This window comes from Leguminivora glycinivorella, chromosome 2, assembly GCF_023078275.1.
Source record: "Leguminivora glycinivorella isolate SPB_JAAS2020 chromosome 2, LegGlyc_1.1, whole genome shotgun sequence".
Lineage (NCBI taxonomy): Eukaryota > Metazoa > Arthropoda > Insecta > Lepidoptera > Tortricidae > Leguminivora > Leguminivora glycinivorella.
Genome location: NC_062972.1, coordinates 24,576,985 through 24,601,220, shown reverse-complemented (window position 1 = coordinate 24,601,220; position 24,236 = coordinate 24,576,985). Strand labels below are relative to the sequence as shown.

The window sequence follows — 24,236 nt, the reverse complement described above, 5'->3', positions numbered from 1 at the left end:
AGTTACTGCGATGTTTCTATCAAAGCTGGTATAACTTCAGTGTGTGTGCAAACAATGTTTTAGAACATGATTTTTTCCTTTTGTATTGAAAAAAGAAGTGGTGTCAGACGTAAAGGCGTAAAAAGTGTAAAAACCATGAATAGCAGTCGGTCTTCTAAGATCCAAAGTGTTAGCTACTTTATAACTTATACTCCGGTAGGTTATTCTCATTTGAAGTATTAAGAAAATATACTAGATAAGAATTGGAAATTTCCCAATATAATTAGCTCCATAGATCACATGCTTAAATGCCAAATTGGGACCGTTCTTAACACATATTTTAGTGAGCAAGCATGGACTCAGGCCTGTTTACCGGTATAGTTTGGCGGCTTAGGCACTCGTAAAGTGTCGTTTTGCTGAAATTCCTGCCTCCATTTACATCACATCCGATCTCGCACGTAACGCCCTGAAAGCCTCCACGGCTACAAACTGCGAGATAAACTCAACGAAGGGCATGGGACACTCTAGCATCCGTTACCACCCTGAACTCACTCGAGGCCTCTCATGAGGCAAAGACCTTTCGAGGCTCTAAGCTAGGTCCAAACCCGAATCTGGCCACTGACTTTACGTCTATCCTTCACCCGAAGACTCCAGTGGTTTTTATTTAAATACCAAGACATCTGTATCGGAAGATGTGATGATACGCGTGAGTCCCTGTTCCGCTATATCTTTTGCGTGAGGTACAATGAGGCTATCAGCTTCTTCCGGTTACGTTCCTATGGTTTACCCTGAAATAGCGGAGTAGTTAAATGTTCTCTGAGGAAGTAAATGGTTTAGAAAAAAAAGTCACCACACTTATAACATCAACAGGCTACAGTTTCTGGAAAAAGTCTTGTTGGTTGTCATACTGAACAGTGTCTTCCTGGAGGAATAATGGCCAAGCTTGAAAAGTTGATCCGCAGACTCAAAATTTATCGGTTAACTTGGTGCGCAAGGAACTGTTTCCAACCAAAATTAATAAGCAGCATTCCACCAACATCGCCAGCACTACAAAAACATACGCTCCTTGCCGCAGAAAACAAGTTATTTTATACATAGATATTTCTGTAGCCCCCTACAGAAGTTGTCGAAAATTATCTCTGGAGTCCTCGGAAAGGACAATTGCTATTAATACAGATGATATGTTATGTGCATTTAAGTTCTTTTACATATTAAAATAAAAATTATGTGATGGTCAAGTTTACGGGGGTTATCTAAATATACCTAAACTCGGAATAAAAAACGAATAATGTATATAAATACTAAAAACATTGATTCTGAATAGTAATATAGTAAGTTGTGACCAAAATAAATAATCAGTCTTGCCTGTATAGCGGTACCAAACGATACGATGCATCACATATCAAGTGCAAAGACGTCTTTCAAACCCGCGCGCTTCATTTTCAATGCGTATAGTTCAAAAACTACTGAACGGATTTTAATGTTTTTTGTTTTATTTTGCAGATGTTAATATCAGATTTTATTTAAATAAATAAAAATGTGTCCATATGGTAGAAAAACTATTTGTAAATTTCGTAAGAATAAAAAAAAAATTTAAAATTTCATATTTTTTTTTATTATTCGGCCGCCATCTTTATTTTTTAAATGATTTTAATTTTTATATAAATAAATGTTTTAATACAAACTGATAGCTACCCGAACCATTAAAATCGGTGCAGCCGTTATGATTCCAAAATTGTTTACATCACGTGCGAAAACGTCTTTCAAATCCGCGCGCTCCATTTGAAATGGGTATAGTTCAAAAACTACTCAACGGATTTTTATGATTTTTATTTTATTATGTAGATAATATTATCAGGTTTAATTTAAATACATATAAATGTAGCCATATCATAGAAAATTTATTGGTAAATTGCACGAGAATGAAAAAAAAAGTTTGATATTTTCATATTTTTCTTATTATTCGGCCGCCATCTTAAATTTTTTTATGACTTTAATTTTTTATATTAATAAACGCTTCAATACGATACGATAGACACCCCAACCATCAAAATCGGTGCAGCCGTTACGATTCTATAAATTTTTAAAAATATGCGGCCGCCATTTTGGAAAATGTCCGCCATCTTGAATTCTAGTGGATGAAAATCGTGTTTCCTCGGATGAAATCATTTGTATTGGTCCCTAGTATCACTGTGCAAAGTGGCTTGCTTTCTGCATAAAATGCAGTTTTTTTCCGTAAGCCCTATGACTATTAGGGTTACACCAGGCTGACAGTTAGTATATACATGGTCTAAACATGTAGCCGACTGGTTGCCTATCCTAGTATAAAAATCTACGATACATCTAAAGTTATATACTGCCAGTAAATCAGTCAAATTGCTTTTTGATGAGTCATCATTTAAATAGTCAATGTTCATGTCACCTACGATAATACAATCTTTATCATATTCCGCGATCTTAGCGAGCACACTTTCCAAGCGAATCATGAAATCATTAGCGGTTATACTATTTGTTCGATAAATACACACTACAATTAAATTCGAGTCTAATAATTCTATCGCAGATATTTCGCAATAAAGTTCACTTGACAACTTCTGTATTTCTGTTATTTCAACGGCTTTAACGGAATTTTTTACAAAAATGCATGAACCACCATGAATAGCCTGTTTTCTGCAATAATGGGATATTAAGCAATAGCCATCTAACTGTATACATGCAATTTTATCATCCGTCAGCCAGTGCTCTGTAAAAGCCACTAAATCACAATTTAAGTCAGTCTTCAATAGAATGAATGAGAGACTTTGAATGAGACTTTATTCGAAACACATTTACAACAACATCAAAGTAGGCTTAAATCTAGGAAAATGAATGAAGTTACAGTGCTGAGGGTGGTTTCGGAAAAGGATAACACTCAGCATTTGTCGCGGCACATTGATAGTGTTACGACGCTGATTTTCAGTGTACCCAGTGACACTTAGAACAAACACATAACAACACAAAACGTAAAAAGCAGAGCAAAACAGAAACAGTATACATTATAATGAACAGCTGATAGTTGTATGAAAACTGATATATATACATTTATATATATTATTACTAATAAATACATATATAGTTAAATAATATAATATATACATACACTCTAAAACTAAGGAGTTCCAAAAACTGGTGGCGAAGATATATTATGTAGATTACAGGTCGGTCGGCTAGGCCGAGTCAGCTTGTTCCTTGAGTAAGTGCAGTTTTAGCTTACATTTGAAAACGTATAAGGAACTGGCATTTCTGATTGGTGGAGGGAGATTGTTCCAGCAGCGCGTGGCTGCGTAACGGAAGCTGCCACGGAAACTAGCCGACCTATGTCTTGGACAGATTAGGCGGGAGGCGTGCCTTACATGTTTACTGGAAAAAGTTAGTTTTTCGTAAAGGTAAGATGGCTGTTTGGTAACTATGATCCCGAACAACAATGAAGCAAAATGTAGTTTTCTACAGGCCTCCATCTTGAGCATATTCCCACTATTCAAAAACGGTGTCACGTGTGTTCTTGGTGGAATCGGAAAGCAGAATCTGGCACAGACATTTTGAAGCCTCTGTAGTTGGAGTTTTGTACGGGATAACAAGCAGTTTCAAATTACAGTGTCAGCGTAGTTTAATTTGGACAATACGAGGGTGTCACAGAGCTTTATTCGCATGTCTACACTTAAATAGTTTCGAATATTATACAGGACTTTGAGACGGTAGAAACAGTTACGAACAGTTTCTAGAACGTGATTTTCAAATTGCAGTCTCTCGTCCATAATTACTCCCAGGTTTCTGGCTTCTGACACACGAGAAATGCTTTCATCCAGGATACGGACCTGTGGGTTGTGCATTATTGTACTTGCCACTTGCTGTTTCGTACCTAATACTAAGAATTTTGATTTCAAGGGATTCAGAACCAAGCAATTTGTCTTAGACCAGTTTGCAACACTATTTAGGTCTTGATTTAATTTTGATACAGCTATGCTAGTATGTTCAGGCTTAAACGAAATGTACATTTGTAAGTCGTCCGCATATAAGTGATATTTGCAATTGTTGATGTGCCTTATTATGTCCGCACTGTATAAAATGAAAAGAATCGGCCCTAAGATGGATCCTTGGGGGACGCCCCTGGTGACTGTTGTCCGTTCGGAGACCAACGATATGCCCTCCGAGTTTCGTATTTCAACTTGCTGGGTGCGCACTAGCACTTCCAACCTCTCTGTCTTATTATTAAGAGATTGGACGTTTTGTTGGCAAATCACAATCTTACGTGTAAGCGGTGCGTCATTCCGGTCATTGGTTACACAGCAAGTAGTAGGCAGCGTGCGCGCATCCTCACCGCCTGGCGGCGGAGCGCGGACTGCGAGCGCCTCCCCGCCACTGACGGGGCCGAGCGAGAAACCAGTCTGTGAAGCGTATGCCCGGTGGCCACACAGTCGGCGTTGTTAGCCGATCGTACAAACTTGCGGGCATGCCAATTACAAATGCTGCGTGTCTATTTGTTTTGATGCTACGTTTTTCAATAATGTAGTCATTTGATTGCTCGATTTTACACAGGAACTGGCGTATTTGATCTACTGTTGTTTCTGGCTTAAATAGCCACGCCTGTATATATTTTATTTGTTCAACAGACTGGAGTTCCAAATTCTCATTGCCCGTTCCGACAATAATGGATTGCTTAGGTTTGCGGGGTTTACGTTTCTTACCTCCGGCGACTTTCCAGTCCTTGTCATCTACCTGCTCACCATCCGTTTCACACTCACTTGCCTCTTGCGAGTCTTGTGGTGTTATAACTCGCTCGGTTTGTGGCTCCACATCGACGTTAGTTGCATCTATCGCCTTCTGCTCTGACGCCGAAGTCATCTTTTTTGTGATGGACGATTGGGGCTATAGACGTCCTTGTCTTGCTCGTTGACTTCTGTTGGGCCTTGGTCATCGTCAGTAGTTTAGCACTCCTCACTGTAGCTCGTCGGGCACGATCGGATGACGACATCGCCGAGGTTGTCGGTGTTGGGGTTGTGTCGGTACTCTTCTTACTCGAGGCAGTCGATGTTTTGTCCTTCTCACCGGTGTCCGATCGGTTTGAGGTGTTCGTCGAATCTCTGTGTGGGTATTCCTCAACTACCCTCTTGAGTTCTTTTATGGTCTGTTCTTGGTGATCAATTTTTCGATTTTGCGCTTCGATGCTTGAAGTTAGAGCGCTAATTTTATCAGTGAGTAGTGTTAATTTCTTCAACACATCTTTATTTAGCTGATCCATACTGATCGCGATTGAATAAACTTAGTTGTTCGATAAAAAGTGACGGACGGTTACAGGGACACGTCCGTGTGTTGTGACGCACACCTGAGTGCTCATTTAACCTAATTGGTGTACAGTGTGTAATTATTATAACAGGTAAAAGTTTAGGATGTGATCATATACCTAGTTGATACAGAACAGAACCCAAAACAAAAAAAAATTGTGCCTGGAGTCCCTCCACGACAACACAGAGCGTTAAACGTTTAACGATGTCAGTTGGAAGAATCGCATAACTCTGTCAGTCACCTTAGAAATTTCACTTCAATATAAAAGTTAAGTGGACGTTGGCTAGTTACCCTGTAGCCCGCAGCGAATTCGGTTCACATTGACGCGGACGCGGGGATAATTGGGCGAGCGGTAACTGTCGCGGTCGCACGGGTATTCCGTAGCGGACAACTGTGACCAGCTTTTGGAACAAATGCGGACATTTCTATACACATTACTTACTTGATAATACGTAATGATCCAAAATGAGTCTTGGTCTCCAGCACAGGAGCACGCATATTGGCCCGGTCCAAAGAGCGATACCACGCCAGTCTTTGCCGACGCCGAGTTCACGGAGATCTGCCTCCACATTATCTGCACCAAGAAATTTAGAATACAAATAACTAACAGAACGGCGTCCTAACATGTCCAAGTCGTCATTTCTATAGATTATTATTTTACAAGGGGGTAAAGTCAACTTTCCTAAGGAGAATTTAATTGATCTAGTTTTATAATGCTCGGTATTACTTCGACCTTCGCCCTGCTAAAACACCTAAACCTAGAGACGAAATGTTCATTTGAGGGTAGATAAGAAAATTACATGACTAAATAAATAGTTGGATTAATGAAATATGTAATAAGTAAATTAATGCGGGGTATATTGTTGCTCCCGCACTGGCTGTTATAAAATTTATAATATCTAGTTTAGTGTACACCATATCATAACAGATTTTTTGTTCCTTCACTGATAACCATCTACTACGGAAACTAAAGCATTATGGAATTAGGGGACTTCCGCTTCAGTGGTTTCAAAGCTATCTCACTGGCAGGTATCAGAGAGTGCGGGTAGATGAGTACCTAAGCGAAGAAACGTCAACTGCTTTCGGTGTTCCACAAGGGAGTGTTCTAGGACCTACGCTATTTATTTATAATTACTCGATTAAAGTCGACTAATAAGTTAACGTCAACTAGTTATAATATATATTTATATAAAAAAAATATATATATATATTTATAAGTACCTATAATAAAGATCTAAAATACCAACAAAATTTGTCCCGACTCTTTTTTCTGAGCCTTCCTACAGCATGGTTCACCTACTCTTATCGGGATCACCTTAATTGGACCTCAGTACATCGGTAGGTAAATGGATATACCAAGAGATGTAGGTATACGATCAAATTACCTGATTCTTATACCAGATAAAATTCGTGAGATTTGACGTATGGGCCACCTTATCCTTAATATCAAATTCACAATGGGAACTGTGATAATGTTGTTAGTAGAACTAATGTGTTACACAATAACTTATAGTATAGCTACCTAATTATTATCGATTACATAATATATTATATATGTCAGACACGCGGCACGTGTCAAGTTCAAAAGTGATAACTGGCGTAAACGTGAGTAGGTAAACCGATTTGGAAAGTTTTTGGTTTTGAAATATTTGTTGATATTCACTTATTCAGGAAAGGTTAATTAATGAGGTGAAAATTTATAAAAAGTATTATAAACTGAAATGGATACCATACACTAAAGAAAAAGCGATCAAGCCCACTGACGGCAAAAAAAAATGTTAAAAAAATAAACGTAATGTTAGAGAAATAGTAAACAATATGAATTAAGTATTTCATTTTCAAATAGGTACAATATGTTCCTACTTGTCAAATACGCGGTTATAAATAAGTTCTTAAGGCAATTTAATGCTTATTCCATTCCAATTCCTCAATCGTCCGTCACTTTAGTTACTAGGTACTAAGTTATTCGTGTCTAGACTAGTTTCGATAAGTCGGAAGTTGTCGGGGAGACTGTTAAATTTTGCCTTTAGTACTAGTAAAGGCTCTCTTGATACTTAAAAAACGAATGACAAAGTGGCATTTTGTCCACAAGAGTGCAAAGAAATTTCATACAAATTTTAAGCTTATTGACCACAGCTAGCTGGTAAAGTTGACATGTAAATGATGATTTTGAGTTATAAAATAAAAAGAAAAGAAATGTCAACCCTAGTCAGTAAGTAAAAAAGAAAGCCTGAGATCACATGTTTGTTGACCTCAGCTCAGCCTCGGCCGACAAACATACCAAATGGTAATTCTGCGTAATGTGTAAAATATAGGCGCAACTGTATTTTATTTACTTTTAGGACATCTATTGAGAATATATAGAACTGACATTATTTTAAGACAGCTTTCTGTCTTTTAGTTTCAAACACCGTTTAAAGATGCCACTACCAGAAGAACTTAATTTATTATGCCTGATTCTTATAAATCCTAATCGTGACTGGGAAAAACGATTCCTTTTCTCAACTATCAATTTTTACACATACATCTAGATTGTAGTGACAAAATTAAATATAAAAGTCTGCAATTTCTAAATAAAAATATTCAAGTTACAGCGCCATCTATGAAGCAATTTGGTAAGTTTTACCTAGCAGAGCGCTCTAAGAGCCAGCTGTTTTAACTGTTAGGTAGACGTTCAACAAGTTCCACCGTATTTCCCTAGATGGAACTGTTCTCAAAGCTGCATTCAAGCTTTTTTTGCCCCGATTCACCAATTAATGGAAGATGATATTATCACACATCAAATGCGAATTCAATGCAGATTTAAAATTTGAGGCATAGCCGAATAATGTTAAGACTCCAGGAGTATTTACTGACACAGTTAGGTTTTTGAGAATTATATATAATTTGATTAGATTTTGTTTGAATTGGTTGAAATATGACGATATTTGCTGGCTGAGATCAGCTGGCTGAGAGCTTAATCGAACCAGGGGCGACTCACTCCGCGATCCTTTCGCCGCGCTACAAGTACAGTGGTTCGCGGCCCATTCAGTGGCGAATCGCGCGGCGAATTCAATGTCGTCTGCACGCGTGCGGTCCGTTTGTTAATGTAGGTAAGAATTGAGAATGGCGGCGTTTTGTGAACATCAAAGGAGTGAGCCTTCTGTACTTGTACTATTATATATTCTGTGATCGAACAAGCTGCCCAAACCGTTCGAGCTACTTACATCAAAACAATGGCGAAATTGTGTCTCCTTCATAGGTCTACTAAAAGTCCGCGATGGAATATGTCTATCTTTTACGGATAACTTATTATATCCATTTTATGAGGGCGTAGTCGGGCGGGCCGCTTATAAAAAATTAAAACTAAAAAATTTCTTCCTTTTCTATATTATGATTTATTTCTAGATAATCCAACATTCGCGTCCATCGTTCACCAGCCTCCCTAATAAAAGTCGGTTTTGTTGTTTTATAAAATATTTAATATATTTTAATGCAAAGTGGTCCAGAAAATCGGAGTAATACCTCGCAAAACCTTTTCGCCTTGTTTAGCTAAAATAAACGTGACGTGGGTAAGACGTTTATGAAGAGGGGTAATCTTCCGTTCCTACTTAAAGAAGTTACATAGTAAGACCAATAATGACGTAAAAGGCAAATAAAGTCTTATTCATAAACAGTCTCTAAAGTTATCAAGCCGATAAAATTCGTTTGTCCCTTTCCATAACACCAATCCGTCGGAAAGGGACAAACGAACTTTATCGGCTTGATAACTTAATTGAATGTTTATGAATTAAGAACAGTTTCGATCAACTCTTAATTGAATGTTTATGAATTATGTGTTCTGGGGGAAACAGACGTGATTGTAGTATTTAAAAAGTGCCTTTTAACCATGAAGAAATGTACCTATTATTTATTTTTGTTTAGATGCTGCCACGCTTTTGTTGGATTCTCGACTAGATGGCGCTAAAATGAATAATTTGTCAATTGTAACACATATCAGGTAAAGTATTTTTAAATGTTGGGTATAGGACACTAGGAAACTGTAGCTTTATTTATTCTTATTACGGACTTAAACACTAGACTTATGAAGTAGGTAGCCTGTTAAAATAATTGGATGATAAATAATTTCGCACAAATAGTGGAGGTGCGAAAATAACTTACCGAAATAACAATGTCACTATTTTTTCCTCCTTTATCGATTGCCCTTCACTCATTGACGGTATATATTGTACACTTATTTAGACTTTCACGATTATTACACATAATTATTTAAAAAAAATCGGGACTTAATCACGTGTGACTACATATTAAACTGACCTCCAACGTTTCAGGGACGGCGTTGCCGTTGTCTCCGTGGTCTCGGAGAAGACGGACAACGCCGTCCCTGAAACGTTGAAGGTCAGTTTAATATGTAGTCATACGCGATTAAGTCCCGATTTTTTAAAATTAATTAGGTATATATTGTTCAAGATTCCCTGTCAGTAATTCATTTCCCAGCATGCAATAAATTGTGTCGTTTCACATGACATTGATAGATGTGTAATTTTATTTCTTTTTCCGCCTTGCTGTTTTTTCGAATACCCGACAAGGAGGTCGGAATACTCAAAATGTAGTTATAAAGTCTATCAAACAAGTCTGTCAGTATATAAGAACAAAGAAAACTATATGCATCCTTTTCTTTAGGGTGCTAGAGAAAAGGATACCTATAGTTTTCTTTGTTCTTGTTTACTGACAGACTTGTTTGACAGAGTATAATAAAACGATTGCTATTTTATTGTATTGCTAAGTGCAAACTAACAATTATTATATTGTGTATCTATCATCAAAATGAGCTTTATTTTTAAGATATTTTCCTTTAAATTTCAAATGCAATAAACTCTCTCAACCTGTGTAAGAGTGTCCTGTAATATATATATTTTTTTAATTTTTTGCCTGCTTAATTTTTCATTTTTTATTTTTAAATAGTTGATTCATTTAAGTTCTTCTTCTTATTTCTTCCGCACATTGCACAGTAAAAACTTTCATTACGACTCCAAAAATAGAAAAATGAAAATAATTTGCTTCCACATCCACAATGCTTACAGAAGTTCTGTAGAATTAAAACATTATTTCTATTAGATAAAATTATAAAATACTAAACGTAATAAGGAATATTGACACTCGTACCGTAGCATAATATATTATTTCATCGTCTTTTATTTCATAGCACTTATAGGAAGCCGAACTCGGCAGACATAAATAAAATAAAAGTATAACAGATAAGTTGAGTAAGAATCTTTCCGCTCCACTTCCTGCGACGTGCATACGCAAAATACGATATTAACTTAAATTATGTGCCAATAAATGAAATTAAAGAACGAGTTCTTTATAATCGAGTATCGGAGCAACCGTAACTTATACAAGTAGGTATATAATATGTCATCATCCTCCTTGTGTTATCCTGGCATTTGCCACGGCTCATGGGAGCCTGAGGTTAGCTTTGACAACTAATCCCAAGATTCGGCGTAGGTATTTTACGAAAGCGACTGCCATCTGACCTTCCAACCCGACGGGTAGGTAACTAGGCCTTATTAATAAAAAAATACAAAGATATAGAGCATCAAAGTTCCGGAGTGGGGGGCTTGTGACGTCACTTCTAAGTAAAAATTGTACCTAGGCGTGACGTCACACGAAACTTCAACGCACTGTACCTACCGTCGTCATTTTTCGATTACGAGAAAAAAGAAAAAATACGTGTCTAAAATTCTTTGATAATCTCTGACGGACTAATTAGTTTTTTTTTAGTCGTCACGCCTATCGTTGATGATGCACATAGATAAGAAAAATAAAAAATAAATATATTTTATTCAATAACATAAGTGCATAGGTAAATATGTACATAGAAAACAGTTTTGACTACTCAATACACGAATAAGTGTTGTTCTCAGATTACAGGTTCAAAGTTATGGCCTATAATAATACATATTTATTGAAAATTTAAAATGCAAGGACGCATCTCTTTTTTTTTCAAACATGGCGAATTATTAAAAGACACTTGAGCAGGACACATTTTGCCGCGATTCAACATACGAACATGATTCTTTCTTGCCCGAACGAGGTAAAAACCGTTAAGTATGTACCTATAGCTAGTAGCTACAGTGTGTAACTGAATGAAGAGCAAATACTCAATCCCGTTAATATTTAGGTTGAACTGACTTACTATGGGACCATCACTTAACTCACTGAAAGAGATCAAAATTTTGCGTGACCGGGGCGGCTCTCTCTGCGATCCTATCGCTGCTACATGCTGGCGGCCGCGAGATCGCGGCCTAATCAGGGGTGGCGCGCGTTTTCACGGAACGGACGTTCGCACTTTCTATTGTTACTTTACGTCACGAGTTTTTTTTAAGGTTCATATGCGATGTCCACGTGTGAATGGCTTATTATAATGCTTAGTCAAATAAACATCATGAACAAAGTAGGACAATATTACAGATCTACTATTGATTAAGTCCCACGGAAAAGTTCAATAATGCTTGTGATGTTGGGACTTAAACAAAAATATATAAATACTGTACATGTATATACGTAGAAAGTACCCAAGACTTGAATATAATAGTATAACATTTTATCTGAGTAATCGTTTTAATCCATAGGTAACCCTATCGTCCGGCGGCATTTCGTGAACATCAAAGCAGTGGGCCTTCTGTACTTGTACTATTATAATATTCTGTGGCGTGACCAAGTCGGACAAGTTCGAGAGAGTTCTTTACAAAAATTTTCTATTTCATCTATATTTTGATCATTATTGTACAAAAGAAAAAAAATATAGCACAAAATGTCTAATTAAGGGCTGTAAGACGTTCTCTGCCAATCGACCTCAATTATATTTATGTTATGGTACCTACTTGTCTTTATTTGACATGTAGGTGAACAACCGGCAGACTTGATCCAGTAGCGGTTATACAAGGTGAAATTGGAGAAGTTACTTTTTAAGATTATATAACGAATGGACATGTACCTATACAAAATACAACGTATAGATATATGAATGCGACGTGTTTCCATGTATTATGTTGTATTTACGACCGGTCTGGCCTAGCGGATAGTGACCATGCCTGTGAGATCCTGGGTTCAATTACCAGCAAGGGCATTTGTTTGGTGTGATTAACACAAAATTTATTTCCAAATCGTAGGTCTTTTTTACGTGAACGATATAGTGAATCTTAAGTATTATCGATATTTTGTTTTTTATCACGCAGTTGTCATGCTTTCTAAATTTAACGTCTGCAAGGCATTAAGTCCGCCATTTGTAACATAGTTTAAATTTTAAAGTACAGGATATAACATAAAATTGAAAAATTGAAAAATTCACACCTCCGGCAGGACTCGTACCTGAGACCTTTGGCTTTGCCGGAGCCATCGTTATCTCAGCACAAGCTTTCTTGAACTAAATGTAATTTGACTTAGTCAATCTGTGGTTTACCCACTAAGCCCCTCTGTCCCTTGTTGCAGAGCTAGGTCGAATAGAATAGAAATATTTTTATTCGTAAGCACTTAACAACGATAACAATATAATATACACAAAAAGTAAATTGCATCACGCATTCCCCCAGCCTGGCCCCGTAGCCTCATGGCATTTCTGCGACGCGAAACGTCCGTCACCGAAACGCCGCAGAAATGCAGCCTGGCTCTGTCGCGCCAATACGCAAGAGCGATAGAGATATAGCTACGAAAGAAATATTATCGTGAACGTTTGTACATTCGGCTACGCACACTGGGAAGCCATTGGGGGCATATGTGGGACTCCCTCCTACTTATCAGTCTTATTACTCTCTCCAGTGAGAGGTGGAGAGGAGGTTTGATTATACCCAGTAAAACCACTCCGACGTCGCCCTTCTAGCTGTTATGAAGGAGCCATGGGATCTCGGAGATTTCACCATGACCCCTTCCAGCGGCCCTGCCGGCCTGCCGGCAATCGTCGACGCCAGACTCTTCTCGCCCTAAGCCTTATCCCGTCATCTGAGGTCGGCTCTCTTTGTCTGTCGTTTCCACTGTTCCCGGTTCTGGGCTACGGTCTCTTCCAGGTCCTTCTGGTCGTCGTCAACCAGGTGGCGGGGCGTCTGCCGGTGCCTCTCGCTGTTGTGGGTATGCTCAGGGCAACTCATACCATATGGTCTTCAGGATGGCGAAGTATATGTCCATACCAACGTAGGCGGCGTTCTTTAACTTTATCGGTTATGGGTGCAATTTTATGCAAAACTCATAAAGACCTAACCTAACTGTAGAAATATATTCAAATCAAACCGAAATGTAAATGACTTGACCGTGGAATTATCAAGGGCTTCGTTTCTGACGGAGATCTTATTTATATTCATTACTTTGTACATTTAGGAATTTCGATGGCTTCAGAGGATTCTCGGCGGCCATTTTTAGAGTAGTAGGCCAATTCAAACAAACAATGATATGACATCAACCAGTGTTGATGAATCGTTAACTGATTTTTTAATACAGTTGCTCAAAAAGTGTCCGTTTTTTGGCTGTTTAGTGTGCGAGAAGTTGGATTTTACGCACAAGTGCGTAAAAAGTATGCGTTCCATTTTACTTACTACTTAGCGAGCTGTTTTAATATTAGTCTAGTTTACTGAGACGGAATAAAACTATAAGTAATCATACTATTAAGGGATTAATATTTAAAACATTGATATTTCCTATGTAATTGTTTACTTTTAGTCATATTAAACATAATTTATAAAATGGTCAGAATGAGTCGTGTAAACAGAACATGAATGGGACAAAACGCGTCTTCTATCAAAGTAGAGGCGTCTTACCCTGTTTTAACTTAATCCGTGTTCGTGAAGTCGGGGCGGGTCGCTAGTGTCGTACGAGGGCCGCTACCTAAGTATCCGGAAAACAAGAAACTAAGAATAATCTATAGTTGTATTTGCATTGTAAATGCTTTAAGTGCCTTCATATTTGTTAGACGAGACGAATGATGCACTTTTACATTCTTATTGTTGCACTTTTCAAAGCACTTTTGCATTGTTGTACCTATACAAAAAGTGCATTTTGTACGTAAAAACGGCTATTTTGCGAACTTATCTTCGTCTTACAGTATAATTTTCATGTAATATCTTATAAATGCGTGTCATACTATTTCCAAGAGACACCATCTTGTGATATATACTATGACGATCTTGCATTATGAGACCGAGCACAGCATTTATACTTTGTGGGATAATAGCTGATTTGGAGCCTTTTTTATAAATTCATTCGTAAACATACGATGACCACGATCAAAAATATATTGAACTTCAATGGGACTTCCTCCCCTAAAGTCGAAAAAATCCGATCCATGCGATATTTTTGAGTAAACCCAAGGCGAAAATCGTAAAAAATACACGAAAATTTTCACTAGTAAATCCGTTGAAGATGAAACAAACATTTTTAGAAATGATGCTACAATGTGAAACCCACTCATAGATATATGAAACAAATTGTATTCTACTTGCAAAGAGTTCTATTTTTTTTGTTATATAAAAATATTCAATATTGTTCCTGTAAGTGGTCTATTCCGGAAACATAACAAGCAGCCGTCGTATAAACATTCTAAACAAAAGTAGTAGAAATTAAAAAGTGGCGACACCTTAGTGTCGTCCTGTTTTCTCACACATATTGATTCGAAACGGATGACACGACAATGTTGCCATTTTTTTATTTTTACTAGTTTTGGTCAGATAATTACTGAAAGTTCAAATTAGACCAATGAAAGACGTTATAGCCAGATAAAAAATATATCTTGGTCTAGCCAAAGATATCCTAAATTGATATTCCAAGCTTATTACATACAAAACAACAACTGTGTAGAACAACAGGCAAGTGTCTCAAAAGCCTTTCTCGCGCGACTGTCTACCATCACTTCCGTCCTCTATAAAATGTTAGTGCATCGCTGCACAGCATCATTGCACGGGAACCGGAGTAAACGACGGACATGAACGTTTTTGTGAGTACTTTAATTTTGTAGTTTTTTTTAATATCCTTTAATTATACAGCGTGTCAACCTTATGCGGGCGATAAATTATATCATACATATAATTCAATTAGTGTTATCATAAATTAATAAAAAATGGTTTTAAATAATATCCTTTAATTATACACTGTGTAAACCTTATACGGGTGAGAAATACCAGAATGAGATTTCATTAGTGTTATCATTAATTGAGAGGTATTTTTAAGTTACTCTTAATTTTCACGCCCTAGTATTTTTTTGAAAATGTTCCAGCAGGAATGTACCTACTGTAAACATGGTTGTGATGACAGTTAATGACAATACGCGATATAATATGAGCTTTTCAAAATAACTATTAACGAGCGTTTAACGCGAGTCTGTTTGCATTACATTGCGGGCGTACCTAATTATCTTATGTGGATTAAATAAAAGTAATCTAATTACATTTCTTATGTTGTATACTAACCACATTTGCTCGTAATAGATATTATAATTATTTTTTTGTCATTGATAAAATGCCAATCTGTGTGTATTGCATTATGAAAAAGAATGGGTTTTGGGTACATAATTATATTGATTGTGATCGAAATTTTAGGGTTAGATCTTTCCACAAAATTTCAACAACATTATTGTTTATTATAAAGCACTTATAAAGGTAGGTATCTTCCTAGATAGGCATTGGTTACAGATTACAATGTGATATGAATAAACTCAGATTATTTTGAATATCGTTAAATAAAAGCTTAAAATAACTTGTGAATAAAGCAAAAATTCACGGATAAAATGAATACGAAACCAATCACAAAGGATCCTACATATATGTAAACATTAATTTATTAATTTATTTGTTTTTAAGTAATAAGCATTTATTCGGCGAAACAGAAATTATTATGCCTATTAAAGCTTTAAAGGTTTTTAAATTTTAACCACCTATTGAAAGCAGCATTTAATAAAATTATTCTAATTGGGCTATATGGGCATTTTCAGAAATTGGGACCCAAAATTAGTGACAGTTAACAAAAATTAACTCGATGTCAGTTTTGTGACGACAGTTAAGAATAAAATTTGTCTAAAAACCAACTTTTTACATATTCGAAATGTAGATTATTGCTTATAGTTTACGTAATTACCTAACACAAAAGCAATAATTAGCTTAATAATTGTCGTCATAAAACTGAAATCAAGTTAATTTTTGTTAACAACTTTCACACAATTATTATGGGTCCCAATTTTTGAAAATGCCCATATTTCATTTGACACTAAATCATATTAATATTTTGAACATGTTATTACCCCAGCCCTTTACAAGGGAACATTAATGTTATAATTTAATCGAAGTTTGACGTTTAAAAAATATTTGCATCGGCAAGGCTCCCAAAAATTGTTGGTAGCTTATCTAATATCTTGGACTGACTCTAGTATAGTAGGTACACATACATAGGTAAAAAATAACCTGAATTCAATATTCTTGAATCAACTTTTAAGCAAAGCGATTAAGCATGAACCTACAATTCAATTTGATGCCAAAATATTTCATATGTATTTCTTTACTTCTTATAGAAAGACGTTTTTTAAGTATTTCGACAATAAATGTAAGATGTAGACGTTATTGTATTCATTTCGATACGATACATAATGATATACATAATATACCTACATTCTACAACAGCCCTCATTTCTTCAATTTTGTATTATGTTAAATTACGTGTAAAAGCCTTATACGGGTGATATATCAAAGCAGATATAGAATTAATTTGTATTATCAATAATTAAGAAGTGTTTAAAAGTTACCTGCCATTAATGTTTCACCCCATAATTCGTTTTTGGCAGTTTTCTCAACAGCAATGTACTGTAAATTACATACGTGCTATTGGAGAAAATGTGTTTACTTACATAGGTATCTATTTTTTTTAATCACTTACACGACATCAGCTTCCCAAAACTTCAATCATATTTTATGTTGTCGAAGCATTAAGGTTGTAAAGGGTAACTAAGTTTATGTCAATTTCCTCTTTTGCTTCATTTCTCTGTATTTTAGTTCAGAAAGATGCCACTTTCATCAATCGTTGTAGTTTTTTTTATAATGTCAGAGTTTGACATAACTCGTTTTATTTTTCCGCGACACGCTCTGATTCCATTCTTTTCGTATTATCACAATGGGCTGACTCAAAAATGGAATTACGTCATTTATTATAAAATAGATGCAACCTCATCTAATGTTATTTGGCTTACATTTATCTTCATCGTAGAAACGGCTTTAAAAAAGATGAATAGGGTCTATATTTGGAGGAAAAAAAGCCGGTTCGTGGCCGGGCAAGTTTTTGCGAGTAACTATAACGATGTTTCATTTTATTTGAATGATTTGGTTGAACGAGGAAAATACGTCACGGAGTAGGTATCGTTTTATTAGGTCACGTTTTTGTCCAACGGCTCAATTCGAACTTTAAGTTTTATCAAATTTTAGCTCTTGAAACGACATGGTTCAGATAATATGAGAATAGGTATCTAAAACGACGTTTTTTTGAAAGACACCATTTTTGACATTGTCGAGCATTTTCAGAAATTGGGACCCAAAATTAGTGACAGTTGTTAACAAAAAGTAAACTCGCTGTAAGTTTTGTGACGACAAGTAAGCTTGAAAACTCAATAAAATATTGTTTTTGTGTTAATTACATAAACTGTTAGCGATAATCGACATTTAATTTAGAACGTGAAAAAGTTGATTTTTAGACAGATTTTATGCTTAATTGTCGTCACTAAAATGACAGGAAGTTAACTTTTTGTGTCATTAATTTTGTGTCCCAAATTTTGAAAATGCCCTGACACATTTGTATTGTATTTACATTGCTAGCTACTTGATCTAATATTTTTGACGTACCTTACTGTTCAAAAAAGGGCCGAAAATATAATATACTAAATTGGATACCGTTTTATTAGGCAAGCTTCCGGTTTTTTATCCCATAGGCCAGTATTTAGCCCATCAGTGTCTCATCAGATTGTGATCACAGATATACACCCTGTTTTTAGGGTTCCGTAGTCAACTAGGAACCCTTATAGTTTCGCCATGTCTGTCTGTCCGTCCGTCCGTCCGTCCGCGGATAATCTCAGTAACCGTTAGCACTAGAAAGCTGAAATTTGGTACCAATATGTATATCAATCACGCCAACAAAGTGCAAAAATAAAAAATGGAAAAAAATGTTTTATTATGGTACCCCCCCTACATGTAAAGTGGGGGCTGATATATTTTTTCATTCCAACCCCAACGTGTGATATATCACACGTGTGATATTATCAAAAAACGATCTTAGCAAACCCTTATTCATTTTTTAATACCTATCCAACAATATATTGTTGGATAGGTCTCCTAAAGGAAAAAAAGTGCGTCCCCCCCCTCTAACTTTTGAACCATATGTTTAAAAAATATGAAAAAAATCACAAAAGTAGAACTTTATAAATACTTTCTAGGAAAATTGTTTTGAACTCGATAGGTTCAGTGGTTTTTGAGAAAAATATGGAAAACTACGGAACCCTACACTGAGCGTGGCCCGACACGCTCTTGGCCGGTTTTATTGAATTCCGTTAACTTTAAGGGAAGATTCTTTAATTCAAATACAATCAATTCTCTACGAAACTAGCCTCTTAACTCTTATGGTTATCGAATTATTAAAAAAAAAAAAATAATTACTGAACACGTGTGTGGCATCCCTTACCACTTTCTCGTGTTATTTGTTATGACATGTGCCGTCAAACACTTGATAATGACTTTAATGTTATGATTAAGGTCCTCTCACACTAATTAATCCATTTATTATGTATGAAAACGAAAAAAAAAATTTTTTTTTCGAATTTAACAAAAGGCGATATACAGGGTGGTTTGATGATGAACCTAACTGCGTGTCGAATTTAACGGAAAACAAAAAAAACACGGTGTAGGATGCTCTGAGATTGTGATCATCCTCGTAAAATGAAACAGCCTACTTGGACAGAAAGCTTATTATTTTTGCCCAACCTTTTATTTTCATGGAATGAACTGCCGTACCTATCTTAAACTGAAATGATTATTATCTACTTTTTTTTTCTGATGGCTTAGCATTTTTATAAGAGCGTACACAATTCCAAATGTTATTTTTATTATGTGGAGGTCATCTAGACTACGATACGGTTTTGTGTTTTACAAAAAAATTGTATGATGCTTCGCGATGAAAATCTTTGAGTATCTAATATCTATGTATAAGTAACTAAAAATACCTAAACCACCTACTCTATGAATTAAGAGTAACCGCAAAAGCGAAAGTGTAGGTAGGTATACATGATTTAATTTAAATGCAAAAAAGTAGTCTGATAAAAGTGGCAGCGACGGTAAAAAAAGCTTAATAAAACTTCTGAATAATAGATAGGTACGTATTGATTTATAAGTTCAAAGACGTAAGCATTATTATTTGAAGGTTCCGTTACATTTAGCTCCGCGATGTAATATGTAATAACTAGTCGCATTTACATACTAAAGATTAGATTATAGAATAGATATAGATAGAGAACTATAAATTAGGTACATTAAATATTTAGTTATACATACGAGCATAGAAAAGGAAAAATATAAACTTAAAGTAAAGTTCCTTAACCATTTTCTATGTATTCACCGAGTTAACCAAACGTGCAAACTAGTGAGTTCTACAATATGGGTTAAACATGTAATCAAGTTTGACCAAGTTGACCACAAGATTGTAAACAGACCCACGGAAGTTTATAGAACTCTTGACTTTAATTAGTTGGAACGGTTTTGTTTTTGTAAGTTTGACTTAGCTTGCTGCTGACCGTATTTGATTTACTATTTTTAGCACTCAGTGAAAGTAGAGCTAAAAACACGCATATTAATTGGGTGAATCAACTTTTTCTTGCCTGTTATTGCCATGGTTACGGTCCCCGGAGTCACTCTAGTTTTATGCAAATTTATGCTACTGAAATTATGCAAGCATACATGTAGTCCATGTTTGTTGGTGGCAAATTAAGGAAAGCGCTAGTTAATACCAGAAAATACATGTTTGCATAGTTTAATAGCAAAAATTGCATAAAACCAGCGTCACTCAGGGGACCGTAACCATGGCAATAACAGGCAAGAAAAAGTTGATTCACCCAATTATAGCTAACTATAGATAAGTGTCGCAATTATTTTATTAGTGCTAAGTGAAAGGAGTTTTGACAAATTTAAATCGAGCATCAGTGAATATTACATATTATGAACGTGCCGCAATATATGTACCATTTTGCAGTCAGTTGCCTGATTAGATTAAAATAGTAGATAGTTTAGAAATCATCTTTAAATATTAATTGGAGCTGATATTGGGGGTCGAATATTCTAAACTCCTGTCACTGTCCAACTTAAAAGTATAACTAAATCTCTCAAGAGGGTTATTAATGTTAGTTTAATAGTGTTAACTTCAATTCTTATCAAATCCTAAGTAATTACGAAAAAATAAACCATTGAACCTTAATTTCTTTTACAGGTGCAGATATTAGGCTTGGTAGCAGCATGCGCAGCTGGTGGGTTAGGGTCCAGTGCATCGAATGACCATGGTAATAGTAATGGATGGCATGCCCCAGCGCTTGACTATTCAAAATATTCAAATCTTGCAGGTAATGGTCATTTCCTAGCAGGACTTAGTCAAGATTATCAAGCTTTGAGCCACGGACAGGAAGCCTTAGGCGGACACACATTTGGACATGATGGTTCTCAGTCTGCACAGGCAGGACTTAGTCAAGATTATCAAGCTTTGAGCCACGGACAGGAAGCCTTAGGCGGACACACATTTGGACATGATGGTTCTCAGTCTGCACAGGCATTTGGACAAGATGCCAGTCATGCTGGCCACGGATATGATTTAGGCAATCAGGGACAACCAAAGAGTTTTGATACAGGAAGCCACAATGCTTTTCCGTCTTTTGCGTCCTCTGGGCATGACTTCACCGGTGATACTTATCTTCAAGCTGCTCATGATTTTGGAAACCATGACCAAGGTGTCTATAACACTCACGCTGGAGACTTAAACAGCCAAGGTAGTAGCGATCATGGTGATTCGAATCACCACAGTGAAGCTGAGGAATCAAATGAACAGAATGAAGAATCTCATGGACAAGCAGGTAGTGCTGGAGATGCCCCAGCATCTGCTCCAGCGCATGGAGATGTGCAACCGTTTATTCTCCACGACGGCGGCAACGAATACGGCCATGGAGGACAAGACGTGATCTTCCACGATTTAGGTGTTCAAGGATTGCCAGGTCATAATGATTTCGGAGTCCAGCTTCATCAAGGGTATGTAGGAGGATTTGGCCATGCTGAACCGTTCACTGTTGGTGAGCATTCCGATGAAGAAAAACCAGTTGAAGTGCCATTGTATAAACATGTCACTGTGCCTGTGCAAAAAACCGTCCATGTGAATGTACCAAAGCCAATTTTGGTTGGTATTCCTCAACCCTACCCTGTAAAGGTACCCATCAACAAGCCTGTGGCGGTTCCTGTTGAAACCGAAATATCCATTCCGATTGAGAAGGTGATCCCTTATCCTGTTGTAAAGCACATTCCCTACCCCGTTGAAAAGCATGTTCCATTTAAAGTAGAAAAAACCGTACATGTCCATGTACCGCAACCCTACCCTGTGAAAGTTCCTATTTATAAAACAATTCATCATCATAAAGATCATTAAGTCTGTTTAGCTACTAAAATGTGTCATTGAATGTGAATGGATGAATGTTATAAATATTGTATGTTGCGTGTGTTGTTGCCAAGCCATGTAAATATAACTGTTGTTAACTAATTTTAAGTCATTTTCAACTTGATTGTTGTAGTTGATTTATTTATTGTGTATTTTGTTGATTATACATTAGTTGCTGTTTTACTGGTGTATTTTATTTTTCTATAATTATACATACCAACTGCTTAACTAAGTACATAAAACACTAGAGAGATTTTACGATTTAGTTTTTTTTTTTAAGAAAATAATATATGTATTTTTTCATATTTACATAATTATATAAGAAACTAAGACTAAACTTAAATGCTAGCTAATGTCTTAAATAGGCCCTTGAGGCATTGTACCAAGGATACTGGCGACATTTCCTCGCTGTATCGATTTAGTTTAGGTATCGATAATGCTCTCGATGTCATGGTGCAATGAAGTGAAATGAAATAGTTTATTAATAACATAGTTACATGTCAGGTTAGTAGGTATTATGTATAAGATTTTTATACATTTATTGATTTAAATAATAAATAATTATTTTAAAAGCATTGCATCATGCAACACTTACATATAATTTTGTACTGTCTAGATTATTCTTTATAATAGTAAAACAGCTCTGTATAAACGTATGAGCGAAATGGGTTAAGACTCAATAAAGGTAGTTTTGCGAGATGACCGAGATATACTACTCAACTCCATGCAAAAAAGTGACAGTTTACGTAACAAGGACCAAAATGAATAACTCAGCAGTACGTACAAAAAGTGACATTTATTACGTACCTTTCTCGCACTAAGGAAGTCACTAACAAATTCCTTCGTAAATGTTTAAGTAGGTTATTCCAAAGATTGTAGAAACCCCTAGATGACGAGTATGTGACGTCATCGTGGCATCACTTTTGCATTACTATAACATATGACAAATGATAGCCAGTTTGCTCACAATTAAATTCATTTAATTTTCATAAAGTTGTAGTTGGTATAGTAATATTATACGATATTCAAGCAGTACTGTGGAGAAGCTTTTTCTCTCCAACTTTATGAAAATTATATTAACACGTTCCCTGTGTAACCGACAACCAGAAATTGACTCCTCACGTGCATTTTTATTTTGTTGTAAATTAACTCGGAACTGTATTATATTGTTATATTTATATACAAATACATCTTTTATGACGACCGTTTTCCCCATTTTCCCACTTTTCCGAGTGACCCACATGTGATGCACACACGTATAGGCTTCTAAACTAGTGCCCACAATGTGATGCATGCACGTATTATCTCATTGCTGAGTGCATCACTCCTATGTTTATATACATATTTTTAAGTAATTTGACGTTCTTTTTGTTATTTTATTTATACTATTTATTTTATACTACGTCGGTGGCAAACAAGCATACGGCCCGCCGGATGTAAAGCGGTCACCGTAACCTGTTTTTATATATGTGGCTTACGTTTGTTTATGACATTTTTTTGAAAGAAGAAAGTTTGACAAAAGTTTGATTGGTATATGAATATGCCTAGTCAATTGTCAGAAGGGTCATTCCATTGTGACGGGTGGGATATTTATACTCTTTTTTGCCTACATTTTGCTTTATTTCTGCCAAACGGCAACAATTAGCGTATTAAATATGACATTATCAATTACTTGAATAATCAATGCGTACTGTACCATCAAAAAAAATATGAAAATGTCATTATTATTATGAGAAATTGATGGTATAAGAAGTGTGACGGGTGGGACTTCAAAGTGCCTCTCCTCTCCGACTTGACTTACACAATTCGCAATTGGTAAGAAACTACGAAACTTTTGTTAAACAACCATTATTTATTTAATTCCTGATATTATATAGATTAGGTATTAGTATAATTTACGCAAATAACTCGTAAAACAAAAATAATTTTGCTTCTCAATGCTTGTGACGGGTGGGACAGCGCTTTGTGACGGGTGGGACGAGTAACATTTGAGTATACAAATATATGAAAAATATAAAGACAGTTCGTTTGTATTTACTTTAAATCAGCTCTTTTATTAATTATTTAATGTTACAAGTAATAATTTCAGTAGTTTTCTTAGAGCATTAAACCAAAAAAAAATATTTTTTCAACTTGAATTTTTAAAGGTTCAGAAAATTATCAAACCTTGTCAAACAGTCTATTACCACATACTTTTATCAGTGGGTCAGAAATAATGTCAAAAATTTTACCAGTTTTAATGAAAAAGACTTCTTCCT

At 35.9% G+C, this 24,236-nt stretch overlaps 1 protein-coding gene across 3 annotated transcripts; it reads left to right on the top strand.

Moving 5' to 3' along the window:
• The first annotated feature begins 15,192 nt into the window (after nt 1–15,192).
• LOC125242311 lies at nt 15,193–22,161 on the top strand. 3 transcript variants are annotated; one of them, XM_048151080.1, is made up of 3 exons: nt 15,193–15,262; nt 20,773–20,919; nt 21,013–22,161. In XM_048151080.1, exons 1-3 carry the CDS (start codon nt 15,251–15,253, stop codon nt 21,967–21,969), a joined length of 1,116 nt encoding a protein of 371 aa, XP_048007037.1. In that variant the 5' UTR covers nt 15,193–15,250; the 3' UTR covers nt 21,970–22,161. The 3 variants fall into 3 exon arrangements, with proteins under 3 accessions (XP_048007037.1, XP_048007035.1, XP_048007034.1); XM_048151078.1 differs by having other exon boundaries at nt 20,773–21,012; nt 21,106–22,161; XM_048151077.1 differs by having other exon boundaries at nt 20,773–22,161.
• The last annotated feature ends 2,075 nt before the right edge of the window (nt 22,162–24,236 follow it).